Here is a 17,303-nt window from a genome sequence, read left to right on the forward strand (position 1 = left end):
TCTTTCCTGCCTATGCAGGGGGTTGGACTCTATGATCTATTGAGGTCCCTTCCGACCCTTGCATCTATGAATCTATGAATCTTAGGCAAAGTTTTTCCTACCTGTTTTGTCTCCATGTCACATTCATTTGAATTAACGTTCCATAGAAATAAGATTAGTTTTGAAATAGTCTATATGATCTTTTGATCATAACCAAAGTAAGGTTGTAGCCTTGATAGTCCAAGGAATAAATGAGAAGCAAGATATATTTGGTAAAACCTGTTATTGATCCAGCTGTATAATTAGAAGAGATACTAGGCAAACATTTGGGCAGAGTGCCCTTCTTCAGGTCTAGAAAAGATGCAGAAGCAGCCAAAGTTAAATACCAGCTAAAGCAATGACTTATGCAAATAAAAACAATCATTTAAAGAAGTGAAAGAGAGGAGTACACCTGTGGAGCAAAGAGAAGGTATTAGAAGTAGCTACAAACCAAGTAAAAGGCAGGCAAAATAGTAGTAATAGTAGTAGTTTATTTACAGTGTTCACTAAAAGAATAAATAAAAATTATATATAACAACATAATTTATCATTTTTGCTAAAAGCATACAATAAGGCTATAGAGTCTACCAGTTTAAACACAAGTGTACATTCTACCAGATAGATTATAAATAGGTGAAATAGATAAACCTAATTATGTAAAAGAATAAAACCATTTGAAAGGGTCATTATACTCTGTGGAATACAAAGAGATTACCAGACAAAAGAGGTAAGTTGTAATGTGACATAAAAAAAATTGTCTGTGTTTAATCTATGGTTTTAATGGCTAGTAAAATTATGAATTTTTCTTCCCATGCCTATCTTCTAAAGGTATTGTGTAGGTTTCCTTTGACCACAAGGCCTGTGTGGTCAGAGATGGAGTAGCTGTTCTGTTCTCTCACTAGTAATTGAATGTTTCTTTCTTTAAATGCTAGGAAGAAAGTGCCCCTGTGTTTTTTTATTAGTGTTGACTTTCTGAACTGCAGTTTACAGTCTTTTTCCATTATTCTAGGTTTTGGAGAGTTTACTATACAGCTTGTTGTATCAGCAGCAAAGTCAGTTAAATTTAATAACTTAATAAATTTAATGGTCATTGGTGTCTTTCAGTGAAATGTGGTATTTCCATTTCAGAGGAGAGACAGCAAAAGGAAAAATCTTGGCAGCAGATTAATCTTCTCTGTCTCTCCCTTGCAAATTTAATGACACAATAAAGCACAACAGACATGTTTCAAATTCCACCCAGAAGAAGCAACCATGTTCTGCATCTTAGCCTGCGTCTCAACGTTGTTTTCTCACATCTCTAGCCACACCAGTCAATAACTGAAACCCTCATCTTTATTCAGGATTTGTTTTTCTCAACTAATTCTGCCAATGAAAGCTGAAGACATTTCTTAATGTTGTATTAACTCATGGTTTTAGCAGTCCTACAATAGATATAAAGTCAGATGCATCATTACAACCTGCAACTGCTTTAACAGCCCTGGTGTGAAATGTTCAGTTAAAAAAATACTTTATATGTTTATATCAGAACTCTGACTCTTACAAAACCCTCCACTTCTGTTTAGAAGGTGTTATCATCATAGCTAAAACCTTATGCTTGACACTGTACAGACAATGCAGTAAAAATTAGTCCTTGTTCCAAAGAAGTTAGTTTGAATAGTGTGAGCTTTTAATACCCACCTGAAATGTGTTGATTACATACAAGCCCCTGATTCTGATCAAGCCTTCTACAAATTATTTAATACCACCTTTCCTGTGAGCATGTAGTGCACTATGTGTAAAAGGTGGCTCCCTTCTGTCCACACTTCAATTCTGAGATATGTGCCTCTCTACAGTGGCTCCCCCACTTGGCCACATGAGTTGGATGGAGACAGCCAGCTACTTGAGTTCAATGGAGGATCCATGGTACTTTGGTCTCAATATGTTTGTGCGACTTAGAGAAATTTAATCATTACCCTAGAGAAGGTAGCTTTGCTTCACTTGCTCTGCAGCCAAGCACACACACCAAATGTCTGAACTTGAGGTTCCTTTTTGCTAAGTGGGATTATTACTGCAAAAACACATCAGCAGCAGAGTAAAACTAACCTGTCTCACAATGGTCTACCAATTGTTTCCCTGTTGTTGCAATGACAGGATACTGGCAGTGCCCTTATCTCCCCTGCTTTGACTTATGGCTAAGAGTCTACTGAACTCAAGCCAGCTGCTGGCCAATACAGTGGGAAGATTCATAGATTTATAAATATTAGGGGCTGGAAGGGACCTCATGAAATCATCGAGTCTAGCCCCCCTGCCTTAGGCAGGAAGTCTGCTGAGGTCATATGATCCCAGCAAGATAATCAAACAAACACATTTTGAAAGAGTCCAGAGTAGATGCATGCACCACCTCTGGGGGGAGTCTGTTCCAGACCCTGGACACTCAGACTGTAAAGAGGTTTTTACTTATGTCCAGTCTAAATCGGCCTTCCAGAAGTTTGTGGTCATTAGACCTTGTTATCCCTAGGGGAGCCCTGGTGAACAACTGTTCTCCCAGATCCTGGTGCACCCCCTTACATACCTATACGTGGGTGCCACCAAGTCCCCCGTGAGCCTTCTCTTCTCCAGGATAAAGAGTCCCTTGTCCCTTAGTCTCTCCTTATAAGGCTTGCACTCTTGGCCTTTGATCCTAAGATGCCCAGGCTTGCAGCCAGTTTTCCAGGCTGAGCATGGTGCACCCCCCACCTATGCCTCTGATTGGCTGAGGGGCCCCAGTGGCCCTGCCCTTCACCACTGATTGGCTGTGAGAGATGTCCATCGTGCGGCCCTGCCCTTTGTCGCCAATTGGTGAAGAGGGGCATGGGCCATATGACAGACAGCACTTGCAGCAACTCAGCAGCGAGGGTGAGGGCAGCAGCTCCTCTTCCCCTTCCTCCTCCAGCGGGCTACGCCACCAGGCCACAGTAGCTACAAGGACTGCTGGGTCCCCAGAGGGAGCCAGTATTTTATTCTGAGTAAGTTTTTTTTTTTCAGGGAGTCCACCAAAAGAGCAGAGCCAGCACTTTTTCACAGAGCCCGCCCAAAATTGCAGTTTCCGCAAAAATTGCAATCACAATTTCAGTGGGTCCCTACTTACGGCATGGTGTAGGGCCTTGGCTGGTGTTTTGGGCATTGTGCCTTGTAATGAAATGTGAGAGTTTGAAGTTGCAATTCTGTAGCTTCTTTGGGTTAGTGAAATCCTACCAGTGCAGGGGACTAGACTCAATGGTCCATGAGGCCAGTTCTAGTCCTGTTTTCCTAAATGATCATTGCAATATAATGCCACAGCAGAAAAGAAATATCCAAATGCAATATCTTTCAAAATGGGTTTAAAGTCACACAGGATCTCTGCTTCCTTTGCCTGGCACAAAACATGGCATTGATCCCCAAAGCTAAAATCAGGCTTTCCTGAATGGAAGAGCATAATTCCAAATGTGGTCACCAGTAGCTGTGAAATGGTATAACCAGCTGGGTTGGAGAACACAGTCACCAACCTTTTTTTAGCAAGTCTCCTACAGAAGCTCTGGCTACAAATGAAATGTCTTTACCTTAGGAAAGGAGGGAACTCCAGGGAAGAGGAGTAGTAAGATCACTTGCTGACCTTGGGATGAATTATCTCCAGATAGAGAGAACTGCAGTGGTAGAGAGCAATGCATTTTACACCTCTTGATGGAAATGTAAGTGGGTCTGTCTGTGGAATCTTTATCTATCATTTCTGAGTCTTGTGTCTTCTGAAAAATAGCTTAGAACTAATGGAACAGCCTTGGCTGTTTTTCCTCATTATTTAAGAATATTGGAGGGCACCTTGGAAAAAACACCCCATACTGCCTGTCCATTATCCATTGTCTAAGTGGTGTCAGTTACTGCTCAAAGGCTGTTCTCAAGCAAAGATTAATTATTTTTGGTCTGAATGGATGCATCTAAACGAGACACTAGATGTGCAGTAGACTAATTCTACTGTGCATTAGTGCAGCAGGCAAAAACCATGCTAATGCAATAATGTGCAGTAGAATTAATCTACTGCACATTAGCATCATCTAAAAAAGGTGCACCAGTGCTACTGCGCAGTAATACCAATTACAGCATGTTAAATTAGTACATGTTATTATAGCTGTAATAACAGGTACTAACCTAATGTGCCATAATTATGGCACATTAATAAATGCAGAGATGCGCCCACTGAGTATTATAAACAGTACTATTAAACACCCCAATTGATAGGATTTTTCTTATGAAAGGCAGTTGCTATAATAGGAAGAGGCAGCATCTTTTTCTGGGCCAAACCATTTAATGTTAAAAAGGTCTGTCATGTTTTACCAGAGCCCACTGCCTCATCCCAAAACATACCCACAACAGACATTAATGGCCTTGCCTGTTTTGATATCTAAAAGTCTTCCATCAGCTATTGCGAAAGAGGAAAAAGCAGATGACTACAAATTATTTCCTTCGGAGACAAGTTGTAATTAACCAAATGTGCTCCTCTATTGGCGTATGCATAATGATGACACTGAGGGAAGGGGGGAAAAAGCTCTCATCAGAAAAATACCTTTTTCAATTGGTCTGAACAATATTGTCATTTCTCTCTCTCTCTGCTACATTCAGTTAATTTGCAATCATATTGTTCCACTGATTTTATACAAAATGCTAAAGTAAATGGAGCATCCTCCTGTTTTCTTTCTCTTTTTTATCACATTTAACAACTTCCTAGAAATACCATGATTCACAAAAGACAGAATTTATCTGATGGAGGCAGGGAGAGTTGTGCCCAGATGCCCTAATTCTGCAGACATACCCTCAGGCTTAAATGTACTACCACATATAGCTTCTTTGAAACTACTTTGGAATTACTTTGTGGCACTAACATTAATAATGCATGTAAGTCTATGCAGGACTGAGACCAGACTGATCATGGTTTCTGAGTCGCAAAGGAAAACACTCAGCCCTTATTTACTCCATTTTGGAGACAAAGGAAAGAGAATAAATGGTTTGAGGCCATCCAAACCTTTGCAGACTCCCCATTCAAATTAAAAGGGTCCTGTGGAAGGCAAGTGCCATTATAATTATAGACTAGAAAAGAGCAAGATCAGCAGCTGCTGCTTCTGCTTGCATTTGTTCCCGGCTGTAACTGACAGCAGGGAAGACTTGGCAAAAACAGGCTTCCAGAAGTGGAAAGACATTTAACCCCTGTGCTTGTCAGTCCACTTCTCGAGGGGCTCAGTAGAAGCAATTCCCGGTCAGCCTATACCTAAGGTGAAGAAGAGAGAAAAGCAATCATTTCAGACCTGAAGGATACTTCATTGGAGACACTTGAGAAAGAGAAGGGGTCCAGGATTTCCCTTGGAGTTTGGGTAACCAAGGCAGAAGAGCAGGTTAGTGTATACAGACTGTGCTTAATGTATTTTTATATTGGACTTGATTTGAACCTCTCTCTACCTCTCTAATGTACCAGGCAGAAGTAAATAAAATTATACAAATGTAATGGTTATTTCTGCACATCAGCATTATTTATATAGACTGTAATGTATATGGAACAGTCAATTAGGAAACTGCTTGTCATTATTTTCTGCAGTTGTTTCTCTTTTAATTCTAATGCATCCAGCCTTGCCCAGGCAAAATTCCCATTTACTACTGGGTTCAATATTAATAGAAAAACAATAATCTGTGCTTTTTAAGTACTTATGCCAAAGAGCTTCTGGTTACATTAGAAGAGTAAAATAATATCTAGTACACTGTAGTTGGTCACGGAGTCTAACTAAAGTCTGAGAGCAAACATACTGAAGGGAAGGATACTCCAGGCATTCTAGATATTAACTAAATTCTATATTGATGTACATTAGGACAAGTGGTGTAGTGTCAATGAAGTGGTGCTCAGTTACACTAGCAGAAAATTCAGTCTTATACCTGCTAACGAAATTAATAGTAATACAAAACTTAGTAATACATTTTATAGCACTAATCACTCTAGTCTCCTTATGCCTAGTTTCTACAAAGCAAGCCACAAACCATGAAATATGCATTTTATACTATACTTTCCCACTGCTCTATGTTGTATTTTATATAAAAAGCTATAACTGGAGACTGTGAGTATGTTTGCAGAGCTAAACACAAGAGTAACACTAAATCTGTGCTCACTGTGTTGTGAAACATAATCACATAGATATATTGTGGGACCATTAGATCAGCTAGTCTGACCTTCCATAAATTGCAGGGCACTGACTCTCATCCAGAAACCCCTTTAGGAGCCTAACAATATTAAAAAGACTGAAGCAATTCAATCCTTAGGAAATTAAACTGGTTTGAGCCACAAGCAAAAAACAGGATAAACTAAAGTATAAAAGCCCAAGACCCCAGCAACAGCAAGGAACTGATTAAGCGAGTTGTGCCCAGATGGTCCCAGCCCAAGAATGACACATCATGCCATGTTAGAAGGCAAAAGAACCCAAGGTCACTGACAATCTAAACAAAAGAAACATTTCCTTCCTGCTCCTGCATCAGTACAATGCTGAGAATGTGGGCAGCACATACCGCAAGGTATTAAGAAAGAGGATTCCCCTGTACCCTGCAAAGCACCAGTTGTCCCCATCCAGGGCCCTACCTCCAACAGAGGTCAGTTTCTGAATCAAGCATATTGGAAAAAATGCATCTGCTTAATAGTCCACTAAGGTAACAATCTTTCCTGATTCCAGGCATCTTGAAGCATGCCATTTGATTATAGTTATAATTTTACTACAGAGCTGTAAATGTTGTAAGCATTAGGGCTGTGCAAGGCTTCGGACCATGCTTCGGATCTGGAGAAATTTCAGACACTTCGGCGTCCGAAGCGGCATGTCCAGATCAAAGCACTGGCTTTGTTAGGCTTTCTGAAGTGGTTCAGAGCTTCCGAATCGCTTCAGAAAAGCTTTGGAGCCGCCTCAGAGATCCGTCCATAAGGTATAATGGGAAATCAATTAAATATCTATAACTTTGTTGTTTTTTGTCTGATTTGGACGAAACTGGCAGGGGTGGTAGCAAATGGTGAGGCCGCAAAACCTGCCAAGTTTCAAAAGGAGTTTGAACAGCAGGTTCGGGGGAACTGCACCCCAAATTCCTGAAAGCAAAACTTATGTCACGTGTATGTGTTATACCACAGGGGGGTGAAAACTGCAGGGGTAGAAGCCCCTGGTCATGCCAGAAAGCCTACCAAGTGTCAAGAAGATCAATGCAGGGGTTTGGGGGGAAGTGCACCTCAAGCTGCTGACAGGCAAAACTCGTGACACGTGTGACGCTATGTGTGTTAAGGTGCAGCAGGGTGAAAGCTGCAGGGATGGTAGCCCCTGCTGTGGCCACAAAGCCTGCCAGCTGTCAAGGAGATAGGTGCAGGGGTCTGAGTTCTGTGGCCCTGCACTTCTAGCTGCTGACAGGCAAAACTCGTAACATGGGTGCTTGTGCAACTGTCTCTGTCTTGGGGCAGTTGATTGTCTGTATTGATGATTTCCTCTCCTTAGTCTGTGGTTTGTAGGTGTTAATCATTGCTAATTAACTGGCTACATTAGCTAGCAACTGTGTATTGAGCTGGTCCCTGAGTGAATCATGATTGGTAGGTAACTGGTAACACAGTAGCTTAACAGCCAGGCCTGCAGCAGTGTCTCTCCGCCCCCTCTTCCCCCCTAGACAGACACAGTTGCACAAGCACCCATGTCACGAGTTTTGCCTGTCAGCAGCTTGAGGTGCAGTTCCCTCCAAACCCCTGCACTTATCTCCTTGAAACTTGGCAGGCTTTGTGGCCATAGCAGGGGCTACCATCCCTGCAGCTTTCACCCTACTACACCTTAACACACACAGTACCACACGTCACGAGTTTTGCTTGTCTGCAGCTTGAGGTGCAGTTCCCTCCAAACCCCTGCACTTATCTCCTTGAAACTTGGCAGGCTTCGTGGCCTGAGCAGGGGCCACCACACCTGCAGTTTTCAGCCCACTGTGTCTTAACACACAGGGTCATCTGTGTCACGAGTTTTGCCTGTCAGCAGCTTGAGGTGCAGTTCTCCCCAAACCCCTGCACCTATCTTCTTGAAACTTGGTAAGCTTTGTGGCCTCACCAGGGGCTACCACCCCTGCCAGTTTAATCCAAATCAGACAAAAAACAACAAAGTTATAGATATTTAATTGATTCCCCATTATACCCTATGGCTGGATCTCTGAGGCAGCTCCAAAGCCTCAGAGCCGCTTCAGCCGGATCGAAGAGGGAACTTGGTCCAGAGCTCTGGATTGGATCGCTGGTATCCAAAGTGGCCAGATCTGAAGCCAGATCGAATAGCTGCCTACTCGCACAGGCCTAGTAAGTATATTATGGGCAAGGCAAACAAACTTGTATTCTGCAAGGCCCATGAAGAAAAAGATGAACAAAAGGATTTTTAGGACATAGAATCACTGAATAGTAGGGTTGGAAGGGCTGTCAGTAGGTAATCTATTCCAATTCTCTGCTCAATGTAGAATCATCCCTGACTAAACCATCCCTATCAAGTGTCTATCTAACATTCTTTTAGAAATGTCCAAGGATAGAGACTCCACAGCCTTTCTGGGTAGACTGTTCCAATGTTTAACCAACCTCATAGTGAGAAAGTTCTTCCTAATCTCCAACCTAAATTTCCTTTGCTGCAATTTAAGACCATTGCTTCTATCTTGAGCTTATCCTGACATGTCTATCCTGAACTGGGGGTGCTCGTGGCAATACCAGGAAGAGTCACCCAATCAGTCCTGTTCTGTGTATGCCAATTCAGAAATGAGGCAGTGAAACTTACTTACGGTGTCTCTTTCCGCCACATTCCAGCACATGGAAAACAGAGAGATCAAGAGCAATGGCAGGAGTGTTTTTAAAGCAGTCTGACTCATTTCTGGGATGATGGAGCTGGTGGGTGGGACATACTTCTCAGAAGCAGTCCCAGAAGTGCTTCAGAAGTGGCACTGACATGCCCACAGATTCACAGATACTAGACTAGAAGAAAATGCTACATACATCCAGCCCACATACAAGCTGAAGAATTTCTCCCCAAAAACAGGTTACAGCATGTATTTTAGAAAGATGTCTTATTTCGCTGACTCTGAATTCACCCTGTCCCAGCTGTAGCTGTTCTGATATTTCATTAGCCTCGTACCAAGGAAATGGTATCTTTCCTCAAGACTGAAACCGTCTAATTTCTAGTTCAGCCATTGTATCTGTTATACTTCTGTCAGCATGGTTGAAAAACCTCCAACTATCAGGTCTTTTTTCTATATATAGCTACTTATAGATAGGATGTTTCTCTGAGGCTCCCATAAGAAAGATGTGTTGCCCCATTCATAACCTCTAGGGCAGAACACAGGGTCTCTCTTTGCAACCAGCTTCTGAAGCCACATTTCTGCAGGCTTGATTGTTATGCAGAACTGAAGCTGATAGTTTCCATTTTAATTCCTGTTGTAATCCTGGGCTCTTTTGGCATGCAGATCTGGTCCCAGATCAGCCACAATTTAGCTCTCTAGCTGCACTTCAGAGTTCCTTGGAAATGGGGATGTGAAAAATAGGAGAGCTCTGATTTAGAAGCCAAGGCATAAAAATTCCACCTCCCAGGTTTCTTACAAGCTGCCAGGCCTGAGGCAGAAATTCTCTGCACAACTCAGCAAGCTCAGGAGGGATAATCTGTCAGAAATTGAATCCTTCTGGGTATCCTTTTCCCTGCTGATTTTTTTTCTGTGACAAAAAGAAAAAACAGACAATTTTCATGGCTTATTGTTATACTCAGAATTAGAGGCCTAGATAAGGTGTATTCAAGCATTCTTTTAATTCTACCTTAGTAATATTTTTCTAAAAGTAAAAAACCAGAAGTGAGAAGAGAAACTATATGCAAAAGTGGTATTTATGCTAAACCAGCACAAACGTCTCACTCAGTAATCAACTTGAGACTTATTGACATATCTGCTTTCCCTCTAGAATGACACAGAAATCTGCTTTTTGTCCATATTTGTATTTTGTTATTTCAAAATGTATAAAAGTACATGGATCACTGTGTGAGGTGTGTAAATATCTATACAAGTCAACACCTTGACAAAGGCTACAGGAAAATATTCTTACCTCTGAACTCACCCCACCATCAAATACAGAGCTTTCTACCCAATCTGCTTGGAAGAACTGAAAAAAAAAAACAAAACAAAACCATAGACCTGGCATTGTGGGTTAACTTGAATACTGCACTGTTGCACTACACTCTAGAGGAAGGAGCGGAAGGCACCAGTAAGGATGTCTTAGCATCTAACATAAAAAATAGGCCTGTTAGAAGAATTTCCTAGCTGATCTCAGCTGTTGAACTGGCTGATAATGACAAAGATAATCCTGCAATCACATTGGGCATATAGATTAGTGTCATTACCACAGCTGGTCAAAAATGTGTGTGCAGGAGCCATTTTGTGCCTTTTTTTCCATTTTTGGTGACATTTCTATTGGTATCTTGACTGACACCATGGAACATACTGGACACTAGGAGAGTCTGTGGAGAACAGGAGTAATATGTTCCCTTCAGCTGGCACTGCCCAGCGGGCAAGCAGCCGCATTCTGCATTAGCTGTAGCTTCTGGATGGTTTTCCAGGGTAACCCCACATAGACAGCATTGCAGTAATCTAATCTGCAAGTCACAGAAGTATCTGGGACTGTATTTGGGTTAGGAGACTGTTGATTTCTTGCTTTTTTTCACATTTCTAGGCACAGCCTGCCAAGGAGATGACAGTCACTTACTCCAGCAGTGTAGCAAATGCCACTTTCTTTGGATTTCACAGATTGCTCCTCAAGTGGAAAGGCAGCATCTACAAACTGCTGTACAGGGAATTTCTTGTCTTTATTACTCTTTATACAGGGATAAGTGTACTATACAGGTACATTTTTTTCCATGCTTGGGCTTCTTAATGTCCTTTCATTACCACATTTGTTTTATTTATCTCTTACATAATTTTCAGGAATTTTTAATTACTGTCTAACCATCATGTTCAAATGATTCTAATTTCAGACTCATGCTAGCAGATGACTATCGCATATATTTTGTTCCCCAAATAAATGTCTTCATGGACTCCCATGTTACATGGTTTTGCCACACTAACTCTGCTCTGATTAAATGCTTCTTTTTGAATTGTGAAGTCTAATTTTCTTGTCATGCTTGGAGAACTATGTCATCACCAGCAAATAGATGGCATTTTCACAAGGAACTCTGAGAGGTAGCTGTTTTTTGCTCTGGTTATACCATCCTCTCTCAGGCAACCAGAAGTCAAGTTGCCCTGAGTAAAGACTGCAATAAAGCCTTTAAATTTTAAGGGTCCAAGCCTCAGCTTGATGGAAGCCGAAGGCAGCGACTACCTCACAGGAGGCATGCAACAGCAGTCTATGGCAGGATCAATACTTAGGTCAAGGTGTTATTCACTCCTATGCCAGAGGCCAGCCTAAGATTTGTGTTATACTTTAGTCCCAACGAAATCCCCAACTGTGATGTAGGTGAGGCCTGTGCTAGTCCCCAGAAATAGGGTGAATTTCAATCTCCATGAAAACTAGATTTCTTAATCAAATACAGACTTTTGTTAGTAAAGTGCACTCCTGCTTCGGATCTCTAACTGGAACTCAACAGCTTTTCTGGTTTTGTAAATCAAATTCTTCAGACTCCATTTTTTATATAGGCAATCACTAATTTTCCAAGAAAAAAAATACATGAATCTGTAACAAGACTGAGTCATTAGCATGTAATGAAACAACACTGAAACCTATTAATTCTTTAAAAAAAAAAAATCTTACTGAATGTTTAATCCATTTAAAGCAGTAAAGTCAGTGTTCACTATGGACATCTTCCTACATGATCAGCAAATCTTATTTTATAAGATAAATAAACATAAACCAAAAACCTAAGTATTTTCTAGGTCACTCTTTTCTGTGAGATCAAATAACATGTGTGAGGCATATAGCATAAATAAAATAACTGTCTATACATTAACATTTTGTATTTCATTATATATCTTTCTGCTTCAGAACTAGCTATTGTGCTCCATTTTTCCCAACATACAGTTAACAGTGTACTTTCTATATACTTTTAAAATGTTTTTTTAACTTATGGCCAAGATAAGATACTTTAGCAGTAAATATGAGAAAAAACCACTGCGGTGGAAAGGCAACCTTTTCAAATGACAGAAAGTTATAGATTTAGTACCCCTTTGTAGTTCCAGCAGATCTGATCAGCTCACTTTATTAAATGGTCTTGTTGACAAATGAGAGAATGATCTTTTTGCTGAAGTATCTCACACCAAGATCATTGATCTGTGTTAGGGGCCACATTCATTCTAAGGTAAATAGCACAAGTAGATAATGACTTGCTTTAGAAATGAGAAGAATTTAATGATCAGAGAATATTCCTTCTTGTCTCCAGCTCCTTTATTACATGATACAAATGTTAACATTTTAAATATTCATAAGCTTAATTTCTTTAAAGATTCACCTCTGTGCATTAGCCAAAGCTGTTCCTCATTGCAGTGATGGGGTGTTTTATTCTTAATTGTTTTCACTTTATACCTGAAAGGGTGCAGAAATGTTACCAAGGGATATATACATTTTATTTTTGCTACAGATTTTTTCTTACAGGAAGGCAAAAACGGTTCTTTGAAAAATTATCAATTTACTGTGACCAATATGCTGAACAAATCCCAGTAACCTTTGTGCTTGGTAAGTATAGGTTACATGTGGAAAGAACGCACAAAGCTGCCTCTCCCAGGGTGACATAAATGGCTGTGCATGGAAGCATTTCAGAGCTGAACGCATGTGGGAACACAGTGGCTCACAATAAAACCATAATCACCCATTAATGTCGCCTTACAGTCAAATTGCTGTTGTCAAATGAACACCACAGATGCTTGAGTCATGAATTTACTAATGAGAGATTAAAGTTTTCATAATTGCACTGTGTTAAAAAAAATAATTTAGGCCTGATCTTGCAAAATGCTGAGTTCCCTCAGCCCATGCAGACATAAATTGAATGGGTGGGTGCTTAGCATTTTCCATGATCTGCTCAATATCTAACAGAATTTGGCACAATGAACTAATATCTGCTTACTAAAAGGCTTTAACAGTAGCAGGCTGTGTATACTTTACACTACAGTAATGATTCTGGAAATACAGTGACTTCCTGATATGGATAACTTCTACAATATAAACAGAAGCTCAACTAAGCATTAGAATATCTAAATAGGTGTGAATTTTACAGGAAGATTTTAATTCTTATGACATTGATATACTTTTACCCACAGGGTTCTACGTTACGCTGGTGGTGAACCGCTGGTGGAACCAGTTTGTGAATCTGCCGTGGCCAGACAGAATTATGATCTTGATCTCTAGCAATGTTCAGGGACAGGATGAATATGGGCGCTTACTTCGGAGGACTCTGATGCGCTATGTGAATTTAACTTCCCTGCTCATCTTCCGCTCAGTGAGCACAGCTGTGTACAAAAGATTTCCAACCATGGACCATGTGGTAGAAGCAGGTATTGTCAATTTATTATCCCCAGTAAGTTCTTCCCTCAGACAAGGCTCTGAAGAAATCTGCCTCATATTTTTCCCTATTTAACCTCTTCTTCAAGTCATACTAGCCCCTATCAAATCCACCAACCTCTGGCAAAGACAGGATTAAATGACACATTTTGTACGAGTTGATTTCCATCACTACTAAATTCTTCATCCAAGGTCAAGAGAAAACAAGGGTGCCCCAAATCCCTCACTCTACTAGGTGCAAAACAAACTCTTAACTTGTCTGAGACCTTCAGGACAGAAAATATTTGACATGTGCAGACCCAAGGGCCAATGGGTGCAAACCCCCCTGCCCCGATCTGGACCCCCCCCCAGCTGGGGTAGTGGGGAGAGCAAGGGACAAAGGTGCAGCTTGTCTGGGGGGGCGGGCACAGCTCCCACCACTGCTCTCCGCTTGTTTGGATGTAGCGCAGTGGTGGCTCTGTCCCATAGCCCTTGCTGCCCACCCAGTGTGCAGCACGGTGCAGCCCTAGCCTCGCCCACCATGTGCAGATCTGGGGGCACACACCCCACTGTGCTCTCCCAGAGAAGTGGTGGGAGCAGCGGCAGGAGCCGCCAGACAAACAGCTCCCGGACCAGTGGCGTGCAGCAGCAGGACCCGCACCCCTCCACCGTGCTCCTGAGATGAGCTGCGCCTTTGTCCCATGCCTCCCGCCTCGACAGGGCAGCAGTTGCCCTAGCCCCTGTCCCAGGCCCAGCCCCAATCCCTCATTTGCTGTGGGCATATTGATCTGCCCCGTGACATCCCTTTCCTCCCCCTCTCCTTCCACTACAACAGACTACCAGCTGGACGCGGCTGTACGAAGCGTCGTAAAGGAACCAATCACTCATTTATAACATTGTTCCTATGGGAAAACTGGTTCCAAGTTATGATGTTTCAACTTAAGACGCAGTTTTCAGGAACCAATTGCATGATAAGTCTGAGGACTGCCTGTAATAATGAGCTGTTCCCTCACATAAGAACTTGTATTAGGCAAATGTCTGACAAGGAACACACGTATTCTTTTGCAAGGAAGCTGGTCACTGGCTAAGCCAAAAAGAAATTTCCTCTGCAACTCCTCTGCTGCATAGTTATGTTCAGGGTGAGATGCTTTGCCTTCTTCTAAAGTATCCAGCATTGGCCTTTATCAGAGACAATACCAACCTCAATAGATCATTGATCTATACCAGCAAGAATAGGCTGTTCCTGCTGTGGTATCTTGAATTTTGTTTTATTTTGAGAAGCAATAGTAAGCTAAAGGGAAACATGTTATACTTACACACACACACACACACACACACGGGGTTTAAAATAGTGAAGGGAAAAAATTCCAGCACGATGCATCTTTCTTACTGAAAGAGCCAGATCAGGTTAATGTATTCTTTTTTCCCTGAAAGTATGCTGAATTCTGAAAACTTTTTCCTAGCCTTTTTCAACAAGTTGTTTACCTGAACCTGAGAGAGGTCAGCAAATCTTCTGTCACTCTCCCTAGCAATCTGCTTCTACATCACACTGGAAAATTACAGCATTTCCAACCAGCTAATCCAACTCTGCCTCCCCATTGCTAAAGACAATCTGTTCTTAAAGAGACAGTGTGGCTGAGGATTCTTCAGCAACAGTTGTAGACTGGAAAATTATCTAATGTTTTTATCATATGGAAAATATTCTGCCATAGGATCCTTCAGTACAGAATGACAATATCATCATTATTTTAAATCTTAATTCATCCTGTACCAGAAACATTTCAATAATAGTACAAGGACAGGTTCTGCTGCTCATGGTGAATAGTATAGTACTCTGAAATGAGACCCATTCATCATTTGCTATGGCATAATATAACAGACTATGTTAAAGCACAATATTCAATATGGTTAAGAGTGGCAGAAACAGACACTTAAAGAGCATCAGTAATTACTGAAGCTTGTGCCAATTTATCACATCACTGTCAAACTGAAAATTGTCACTGCATAAATACTGCTAAACATTTGCCTTTGCAGCAAATGTAGAGATTTTAAGGCAGGGGCAGGCAATTATTTCGGGTGGAGAGCCACTTACCCGAGTTTTGGCAAGCCATCAAGGGCTGCAAGGGTAGCTCCGCCCCTTGACAGGTGCCCCACCCCCTGGTGACAATCTTGGACTGGATGTCCCACCCCCTAACCCCTGAACTTTGCCATCAGAAGTTCTGCCCCTTACTGTGTCCCCCCCCACCCGAAGTACTCTTTTCAGCAAGGGTTTGCCATCTCAGAACCAGAAAAATACAAAATTATATTCTAAAAATCAAATATCTACTACAACATTCATTAATTTGATTTCAAAAAATATTTTGTCCTGATTTACATGTGTTTGTGTAGTGTACACAAATATTTATGTATAATAGTTTAAAATTAAGTCATACGCTTGTATATTGTTGGAGGAGGTGTGGGAGGGTATAGGTTTATGCTGCGTGGGTATGTGGGCTGTGGGGGAGGGGGTAGGTGTGTCTGTGGGGGTCTGTGGGGGATGGATAGGTGTGGATGGGGTGTATGTGGGGTGAGGGAGCATGTAGATGTGTGGAGTGCGGGTGGGTAGGGGGTTTGTGGGAGGCTGTGAGTATGTAGGGGAGGGTGGCTGGCACGTGTGGAGCGGGAAGGTTTGCTCATAGCCTCCTGTGGCAGACAGGCAGGCAGGCAGGCAGGCAGGCAGGCAGGGCCCGCCCCCGCCCCAGCACTCCTCCGAACCCGGGCTCCACGCTCCTGCCCCTGGGACACCAACGGGGCCCTGTGCTGCCCCTTGCCACCACACCCCCCCCCCATCTGCCCTTCCCCCACTTCTCTGTCCCCCCCCCCAGCTTGCCACTCTGGCACCACATCCCAGATGTATGGTGGAGACATCAGGATGCAGCAGGAGCTGGACTGGCTTTGCAGGCACCACATGGAGCCAGCCAAGGATCTCAGAGGCCAGGTTGGCTCCTGCTGCATCCTGTGGCCCGGCACTACAGCTGGGAACCACAAGGTGCCAGAGCAACCGGCAGGGGGGTGGAGGGGAGAGGCAGCAGTAGCGGGCAAATGGCTGCAGCAAGCAAGGAGGAGTGGTAGTGAGTGAGCACGCTGAGCTCAGCAACAGCTTGGTGGGAGCATGGGGTTCACACAGTTTTCTGGGGCCAGCACCAGGGGGCCAACAGTGGGGTGGCAGGAGCACCAGCCAACAGGGCTCTATGGAGCCAGGCCGGGCTGCACCAGCAGGCAGAGGAGGGATCTGGCCCAGCTCTAGAGCCTCTGCTGGCCCAGGCCCCACGCTCCTGCCACCCTGCTCTGGGCCCCACCAACCCTGGCCCCAGCACACCAATGTGTGCCCCATGGTCCCACCCAGGTGTCACTGCACTCAGCGCACCTGCTCACTGCCCCTTTCACAGCTTCCCTGCCTATGGCTGCTGCCGCTCCTCTCCACCCCGCACTGGCTGCTCCAGCACTACGTGGCTCCTGGCTGCAGACTGGGATCACATCAACCAGCTCAGCCTGACCCTCAGTGCTGGTTCGCTGCCTCCCCCTCACCTTCTTATCTGTATTTCCCTCCAGCGTAGGCAGGCAAGAACAACCCCAGGGTCCCAAGCTAGAACTCTCTGCTCAGCACGGGGCTTCTGGCTGGGGGTGGGGGAGGCAGGGCTAGCTGGGCCTTGCTTCTGCAGCCTCTTGATCCTGCTGGCGGCTTCCCCTGGGTCCTACTGCCCCTGTCTTTTGTCATCTTTGACAGGCAGCCAGG

At 43.1% G+C, this 17,303-nt stretch overlaps 1 protein-coding gene across 6 annotated transcripts in view; it reads left to right on the forward strand.

The window, feature by feature from the left end:
• The first annotated feature begins 5,063 nt into the window (after positions 1 to 5,063).
• The window catches only part of BEST3 (bestrophin 3), a 35,946-nt gene continuing 23,706 nt past the window's right edge, over positions 5,064 to 17,303 (forward strand). Inside the window, exons 1-4 of one of the 6 annotated variants that reach the window (XM_025207996.1) lie at positions 5,064 to 5,396; positions 10,736 to 10,905; positions 12,633 to 12,727; positions 13,309 to 13,542. In XM_025207996.1, the coding sequence (XP_025063781.1) occupies positions 10,754 to 10,905; positions 12,633 to 12,727; positions 13,309 to 13,542 (481 nt within the window). In that variant the 5' untranslated portion in view covers positions 5,064 to 5,396; positions 10,736 to 10,753. Of the gene's footprint in view, positions 5,397 to 10,735; positions 10,906 to 12,632; positions 12,728 to 13,308; positions 13,543 to 17,303 lie in introns of those variants that run through there. The other 5 variants (XM_025207995.1, XM_006026972.3, XM_025207998.1 and 2 more) reach the window with 5 other exon arrangements.

Source organism: Alligator sinensis, unplaced genomic scaffold (assembly GCF_000455745.1).
Source record: "Alligator sinensis unplaced genomic scaffold, ASM45574v1 scaffold506_1, whole genome shotgun sequence".
Taxonomy (NCBI): domain Eukaryota; kingdom Metazoa; phylum Chordata; order Crocodylia; family Alligatoridae; genus Alligator; species Alligator sinensis.